Raw genomic sequence first — 8787 nt, 5'->3', positions numbered from 1 at the left:
ACCCCTTCAGAGATACGTGTACAGATAATGCTTCCCGTACACGTGTTGAAAAGGTCTATATCTAGATCTGTCAACTATTTGTGAATATCACGTGGCCCTCATTAGGTTTAAATCGCCATAAACAATAAACCACTTCTAATGTTAGTTTGTCATTGTAAAAGCAGGTGTATCCCTGCTTGGTTGTAAACATGAAAAAGAAAAGACAGGAGCCACGAATCCAACACATGACCCTCATATTTCTTGCAGATTTTCCTTGATTATAACACACACACACACACACACACACACACACACACACACACACACACACACACACACACACGCACACACACACACACACACACACACACACACACACACACACACACAGAGTCAATACTTGTTCCACGGTATTAGTAAGCTGACCAACCTACAACCAAAAATCCCCTCACGAAATTGTCCTCTCTTTGATGAGAATCGTGCGAAGCAACACAATTAAGCCGAGAGGCAGAATCCCTAGAGAACGAAGAAAAGAGACAGGAAATTGCCGCACAAAGAAAGGTCTGGACTGGACAAAAGAATGTCACCGGACACCGGACAGCACTCCGGATCTGGATGGACACTAGACTGGACACAAAGACACTAGGGCCAGTGTGCACACGATAATTACCAAGTTGGAGCAAACTAGCCGCGGGCTCGGATTGGTTGAATATGAGGTTTATTTCAGGTTTCAACAAATCCGACCCTTGGCTTGGTTCCCACCCAGCTGGGCATTTTCACATGTCTGCAGACCGTTGTCGTTGAGGAAACAGGGGAAGACAAGGAGCAAAGACTATTCCATTCCGCAGCTGGCCTGGGGTCACCCTGTGGTCAGTGTTCAAGTATCATCGAATTTTTTTCTCGTTGGATTTAGATGACCTCGGGCATTAGATGTTTCTTCAGTTGACAACAAACTTAAATGTTTCAGGTCGCCCCGAGAGCTACACAGATCGGTGTTGAGGTCCGGAATAATGACACCACACACCGGGCATATACCGGTATCAATATTAGTGTTTTAACTGTTTGCTATGGAAATCTGAAACATTGTGTTAGGGTATTCTTGGCGTACAGTTACATCTCCGTACACTCTCTCCTTATGTCCTTTATGTCGTGCTTTTGTTTGCCACTGACAGCAGTAGAACTTGCTCGCATTTGCAAGATCTGTTGCAGATTTGAATGTCTGAATTCCAAACGGTTTGGTCTGTTAGACATATGCGTTCCGCTGAACTGATTATGTACTACAATGCCGAAGTAAAAGACGTTCCTCTCTTAACATTCATTAAATCAGTTACTATAGTTACAAAGCATGTTTGAGTAAATAGCAGTAGGTGCGTTTTTAAATGACAGTAATGTGAATTTCACGTGACCCTCTTTATGTCTGAATCGCCAATAGACATTCCCAAAATGGCGACTCACTGCTTCGCTTTTTTCCACATTGAGCACAGAACAGAATTGAATTGTACTTTATGTCAGAACATACACATGAGCTCAGTAAATGGCGGTTTTGTCAAGTCCATGGTACAGACTTCTTCGTTGTCACGCCTCAGAGGTGAGCACATCTTTATTTACAATTTACCATGACAGTTCAACACTTTGTACGGCGCTGCCGGGTATTTCAGAGTCGACCGTCAGTTCTGATTCAAGACAATAAGCTCACATTTTAACGCATAGTCAGTCAGTGACAGATCCCCTGGATATTGTGTGAACTTCTTGTCACCTTACTTGACAAGGTCCGACAGACCACGACAGACTTAGGGCAGTCACAGAAGGGGTGGTAATAGTGGGAAACAGGGGAGGGGGTGCAAGAGTGATAAATTCATGACCTTTATGAGCCACTTCTGTGACACAAACACCCCATGGTGCGTGTGTAGATGCAATCAATACAGACCAGAACTGCGTCTCAGGATTCTGACCAGACAAAAGAGGCCGCACGGACGCTAATGGACAAAATATTACGAGACAACCAATAGCGTACGTGCGCAACGCCTACGGCTAAATCTTTATACCGAGACTGCATTTCTTTGTGATATATTACTCCATAAGAGCCATCTTCAGAGAAATGTCGTCCTTCAGTTGTCTTGGCGGTTTTTAAAGACACAGTCCCTCCCGTGTAAACAACTCTTCTTCTTCTTCGTTCATGGATTGAAACTCCCACGTTCACTCATGTTTTTGCACGAGTGTGTTTTTACGTGCATGGCCGTTTTACCCCGCTATTCAGGCAGCCATATGTCGCTTTTGGGGGAAGCATGCTGGGTATTTTCGTGTTTCTATAACTCAGCAACTCAGATCTGGCCATGCAGTCTTTTACAGTGGAATAGATGATCCCCCTACTTAGACACGTACAGAAAGTCAACAACCTAGGTCCTAGCTGCGCAGAGTTAGACATGTATTTTATGAATTTATTTCTTAACCGACACTAATTCTCGTTTTTGTGAGAGATAATAAGGGTTTTTTACGAAGCTAAGAGGACACCAACAGCGACGCGTATGAAGATCAGCTAGGGCTCCCCACACACGCTCCGCCTAGAGGGTCCCGGGACCCCGTACTTTAATGTACAAGGGGTCCTTGGGCCCCCTCTGTGGAACTGTAGAGGGTCCGAGAGCCTAAAACTTCAAATTCTTGATTTTGAAAGGCACATTCGACGGGCGCAGTTGGCGTGGTGGTAAGACGTCGGCCTCCTAATCGGGAGGTCGTGAGTTCGAATCCCGGTCGCTGCCGCCTGGTGGGTTAAGAGTGGAGATTTTTCCGATCTCCCAGGTCAACTTATGTGCAAACCTGCTAGTGACTTAACCCCCTTCGTGTGTACACGCAAGCACAAGACCAAGTGCGCACGGAAAAGATCCTGTAATCCATGTCGGAGTTCGGTGGGTTATGGAAACACGAACATACCCAGCATGCCAACTCAACGAAAGCGGAGTGAAGCTGACTATGCTCTCAGAGTATAGTTTGGGGAACCCAAATGGGCAAACGAGCTCACACGTAACCAGACAATTCTGGAACGCTGAAGAAGAAAGGCACACTCATCGCCGACGCATGGACATTGAAGCCCTCAAGTCAATGGGAGTTTTCTAAAACCGTCACACTCACAATGAAAAAAAAAAAGTAATAAAAATAATAATGGTGATATCGGTTAACTCCGTAAATTTGCTACGGTACAGATCTGGGAGGACATTATCGGAAAATAGTTCTGACGGCATGCATGATAACGCCGGGATATGTAGTGCGTCTCGGGACCTGCTCTTTTCTGATTTAATGTGTCGCAGGATCCCCACGGCCCTCCGTGAATCTCTGGTACGGTGTTTTTTTCGGCTTCTAGTGTGCACAGGACGCAGAGACGCACACATACGGGATGTTTTGAAATAACTCTAACGGGCTTGTATAGGTTGCGATCGAATGACTGAATACTCTTGTTTTTATTAAGGCAAACCTTCTCACGTGACATTATAGGCCAATCACTAGCGAGGTGTGCGTCTGAAACAAATGAACAAGAAACACGTGTGGAAAATTGACCTCAATAATTGACGGGCGCAGTGGCCTAGCGGATATGACATCGGCCTCCCTTCGAATCCCGGCCGCGCCTGGTGGGTTAAGACTTTTCCGATCTCCCAGGTCAACTTTTGTGCAGACCTGCTAGTGCCTTAACACCCTTCGTGTGTACACGCAAGCATCTCAGAGTTCGGTGGGTTATAGAAACACGAAAATACCCATCATGCTTCCCCCAAAATCGGCGTGTGGCTGCCTTATTAGCGGGGTTAAAACGGTCATGCACGTAAAAACCCATTAGTGCAAATCCACGAGTGTATGTGGGAGGTTCAGCCCATGAACGCAGAAGAAGAAGAAAAAAAAAGAAGAAGAGAACCTCAATAAACCCCATACAAACCGACGGAGTTATTTCTTGAGTTCGTCTGAGAGTGTGTTTATTGGGAGGCCCTGAAGATCCAAGCATACGACGGCTTACTAGTGCCAAAACCTCATAATTGTAATTATCAAGCGAAAATTAGTAATTTTCCCTTGATAATTACCATTTTCACGTGTTTATTACTAACTTTCACCTGTTAATTACTAATTTTTAGTTTTGGCTCACTTCCTGACGGATTGCTAGTGCCAAAACTAAAAATTAGTAATTTTCCCGTGAAAATGAGTAACTAACAGGTGAAAACAGTAACGGAGAGCGTTAATTAGTAATTATCACGTGATAATGGGTAACCCCAGGTTTTGGCACTAGTAAGCCGTCATAGGGCTTACTAGTGCCAAAACCTCATAATTGTAATTATCAAGGGAAAATTAGTAATTTTCCCTTGATAATTACCATTTTCACGTGTTAATTACTAATTTTCCCGGGAAAATTACTAACTTTCACCTGTTAATTACTAATTTTTAGTTTTGGCTCACTTCCTGACGGATTGCTAGTGCCAAAACTAAAAATTAGTCATTTTCCCGTGAAAATTACTAATTATCCCGTGAAAATGAGTAACTAACGAGTGAAAACAGTAACTGACAGCGTTAATTAGTAATTATCAAGTGATAATGGGTAGCCCCAGGTTTTGGCACTATAGTAAGCCGTCATACAAGCATCCATTCTGATATCACTGCTGTCTTTGCATACCGGTCACCTGATACAACAGTTCCTTTCCCGATACGGGCCGAAACTGTGGATCGAACACAACATGTAAACGAATACCAACGATCCCAGACGCAAAGCATAGATCTTTCCAGTCGTAGATCGTCCTTCCCAGGAAACACAACCCGTCTCTGAAGGCGTCTGTGAGATAGACGAACGTGCAGATGCTCGAAAGATAAGCCCGGGTGATTCAGATTATAGAACATCGCTCGAGAACTGTGGCATCTTTCTTTTTGGCAGACTTCAACCCCTGGGGTTCTATTGGTCATGCCACACTTGACTTTTTCTGTCTTCGTTGGCCGTTTCGGTATTTAGGTGATCATGGTCGTTTCCAATACTTGCTAAATTGACATCCACCTGCCATCTTTGAGGAATTGTGTGTGTGTGTGTGTGTGTGTGTGTGTGTGTGTGTGTGTGTGTGTGTGTGTGTGTGTGTGTGTGTGTGTGTGTGTGTGTGTGTGTGTGCGTGTGTGTTCCTACCACCGGCCATCAGACCTATTAGTATTTGAGTTATGGGGTCTTCAACGCGCGTAACTATCTGGACGCAACGCAGTGGACACGGAAGAAGGACTAGCACCCAGGTTTACATTACAATTCAACTCAAAAGGTGCGGAGTTAAAACAAAATGAAAGCAATTTAAGGAAACGTTATCCAAAACAGGGCTTTAATTATATAAAGAAGAAAAAAAAACATTAAAAAAAAAACCACCAAAATATTTGGTCTGTACAAAAACCTGACCCTGCGTGTCCGAATAGCTCAAAATATAAAATTCAGTTTAACAAAAAAAAGTTTCACTTGCCAACGGGTTTTAGCCTTACTCAAAAGTGTGTCTTGCGACTTACACTGGTTTTTCCCAAGCGCTGTTACAAACACCACCAATGTAAGATAGCTTCTGATCATATCAGACAATGGGCAAAGAACGACGCTAACAGACTAGACAATTACGGAAACACAAACAATGGCGGAGACAGTAAGACAATAGTTCGCAGGACCGATATAGCCAGGCAGTATTTGTACAGATTGGCTGCTTTCTACGTCAGACGACCGGTGACGCGTCGCAGAAATATCCCTGTTCAATAAACGGAGTGTTTACCAGACTGAATCCTCGTGTCTCTTTTCTGTTGACTTAAGTAGCGCAATTATTATGCGAGCCATTTAGAAATGCATTTGTTTAATGGAATGGTGAAACATGATTGACTTGGCATTGTTTGATGCCGAGTTGACAGGGCCAGGGGGGGATGTGGTGGTGTGGGGGGGGGGGAGGGAGGAGTGGGGCCGTTGGAGGGAAGAGGTGGCGGAAGGGGCGGAAGCATGTGAACGTTCTTGATGTTGTTATTGTTTGAAACGTGTATCAAAGAAAAATGAATAAAACACGCTTAAACCAAGCGTGTGTGTGTGTGTGTGTGTGTGTGTGTGTGTGTATGTGTGTGTGTGTCTGGCTGGCTGGCTGGCTGGCTGGCTGGCTGGCTGGCTAGCTGTGTTTGTGTATGTGTGTCTGTGTGTGAGCTCTTGCGCATCTAACATCTCTAGCATGTTTGTTTCCCAATGCATTGGTGTCTGTTGTGATCTAGTCATTGGTGTCTGTTGTGATCTAGTCATTGGTGTCTGTTGTGATCTAGTCATTGGTGTCTGTTGTGATCTAGTCATTGGTGTCTGTTGTGATCTAGTCATTGGTGTCTGTTGTGATCAAGTCATTGGTGTCTGTTGTGATCTAGTCATTGGTTCTAACCTTCAATGATTCGGGTAGGCCAGCTGAGTGGAAATATTCATGGGTCAATCAGATTGAAATCTCTACCATACCAAAATACACCTCCTTCTCTCCCTCCTCTCTTTGCATGTGTGTGTATGACTACATCGAAGTGTATACAGCAAAGGCTACTGGGCCGATTCTGTGGGAAAAAAGCTGCCCGCACCCATGTGGGCCGATTAGAGGGAAATCTCTACGATACCAAAACACACTCTCCCTCCTCTCTTTGCAGGTGCGTGTATGACATCAACAAGTACGTTGGGCAAGGGCAACAGGATCGTGCTATGGCAGATCCGTGACCCCCCCCCCCCACACACACACACACCACCAAAAATACAATTTAGAAAATGCCAGTATCTTAGTTTCTGGTATTATAACGATTCAGATGGAAATCTCTACATGTTAATCGTTCTCCCTCCTCTCGTTGCAGATGTGTGTATGACTACATCGACGTGTATGCAGTAGATAGCAAGGGCTACCGGACGGTGTTGGGACGGTTCTGCGGCAACAAGCTTCCCGCACCCATCACCTCCCCCCAGTCCACCCTCCTCATCGAGTTCGTGTCCGACTACACCAAGCCTTCCACGGGCTTCTTCGGTCACTTCACCTTTCTGGGCGACAGTGAGTTGCATGTGTGGGCTATAGTGGACCCCCCCCCCTTTTTTTCAGACCTCTAAATATCTGAGAAATGGAGGTCTTAAAAATGATTCTTAAAATGGGGGTAAAATTAATTTGCAGAGGTTATGGAGAGAAAATCTGTTAAAGCAAGGTCTTACAAATGGGAGGTCTTAAAAATGATTCTTAAAATGGGGGTAAAATTAATTTGCAGAGGTTATGGAGAGAAAATCTGTTAAAGCAAGGTCTTACAAATGGGAGGTCTTAAAAATGATTCTTAAAATGGGGGTAAAATTAATTTGCAGAGGTTATGGAGAGAAAATCTGTTAAAGCAAGGTCTTACAAATGGGAGGTCTTAAAAATGATTCTTAAAATGGGGGTAAAATTAATTTGCAGAGGTTATGGAGAGAAAATCTGTTAAAGCAAGGTCTTACAAATGGGAGGTCTTAAAAATGATTCTTAAAATGGGGGTAAAATTAATTTGCAGAGGTTATGGAGAGAAAATCTGTTAAAGCAAGGTCTTACAAATGGGAGGTCTTAAAAATGATTCTTAAAATGGGGGTAAAATTAATTTGCAGAGGTTATGGAGAGAAAATCTGTTAAAGCAAGGTCTTACAAATGGGAGGTCTTAAAAATGATTCTTAAAATGGGGGTAAAATTAATTTGCAGAGGTTATGGAGAGAAAATCTGTTAAAGCAAGGTCTTACAAATGGGAGGTCTTAAAAATGATTCTTAAAATGGGGGTAAAATTAATTATGGAGAGAAAATCTGTTAAAGCAAGGTCTTACAAAAGGGGGGTCTTAACATGGGGGGTCTTAAAATGGGGGTCTTAAAATGGGGTCTTAAAATGGGGGTCTTAAAATGGGGGTCTTAAAATGGGGGTCTTAAAATGGGGGTCTTAAAATGGGGGGTCTTAAAATGGGGGTCTTAAAAGGGGGGTTCCACTGTAGACGATGTTCGGAAAAAAACTCTGTCAAGGCTTTTTTTATTGGCTGTGGAGGAGTTGTTCTTCTTTGATATAAAATAAACACACAACATGCACGCAACATGGAAACTCCTTTGAGGCAGAGCGCCATTTGACGATTTGAGAACCAAAGAAACGTAAACGCTCAAAATGCATACGGCGCGTGCAACAAGAGTAACTGAGAGTCACGCGGAACCAGTCTCCCAGCACCTCAGACAATAAGTATTGAAATGAACTAGCGACTTTCATTCCCTTTAAAACAAGAAATTCCTCCGAGGTAGGAAAAACACCCCCGTTGGTCAAAGGGAAATAACCATTCTCACTGCCACCAACTGAGAAGGTTATTTCCCTTTGACCATTAATATCTCCCTCTATAAGTCCTTGTAGAATCTTAATCCACCAATAACTCCCTAACCGTGTGTTTGACTGGTCCCAATTTTTGTAAGGACTGTCTCAGGAATGTATAGAACCTGTTCACCAAGTTTGGTGACGATCGGTCCGTTCATTCTTGAGATCTATATGCGAACACAAACAAACAAACAAACACATGGAGCGAATCCTAATCTTAATCTTAATCCACCAATAACTCCCTAACCGTGTGTTTGACTGGTCCCAATTTTTGTAAGGACCGTCTCAGGAATGTATAGAACCTGTTCACCAAGTTTGGTGACGATCGGTCCGTTCATTCGTGAGATCTATATGCGAACACAAACAAACAAACACATGGAGCGAATCCTATACCGGGGGTGTAATTAATCTCGCTTGTTCATTTCAATGCCTGCTATTCTCACAGGCGCCAGGAAACCGGTTCCGCATAACTCT

The 8787-nt window shown here is 43.7% G+C and overlaps 1 protein-coding gene across 1 annotated transcript in view; it reads left to right on the top strand.

The window, feature by feature from the left end:
* Window positions 1-2977: 2977 nt before the first annotated feature.
* Window positions 2978-8787, top strand: part of LOC138961078 (uncharacterized) — a 20598-nt gene continuing 14788 nt past the window's right edge. The window contains exons 1-2 of the mRNA XM_070332672.1: window positions 2978-2997; window positions 6817-7007. Of these exons, the coding sequence (XP_070188773.1) occupies window positions 2978-2997; window positions 6817-7007 (211 nt within the window). The remainder of the gene's footprint in view (window positions 2998-6816; window positions 7008-8787) is intronic.

This window comes from Littorina saxatilis, linkage group LG3, assembly GCF_037325665.1.
Source record: "Littorina saxatilis isolate snail1 linkage group LG3, US_GU_Lsax_2.0, whole genome shotgun sequence".
NCBI classification, from domain to species: domain Eukaryota; kingdom Metazoa; phylum Mollusca; class Gastropoda; order Littorinimorpha; family Littorinidae; genus Littorina; species Littorina saxatilis.
The sequence above is the reverse complement of the archived record's forward strand: the minus strand, read 5'-3'. Positions and strand labels throughout refer to the sequence as shown.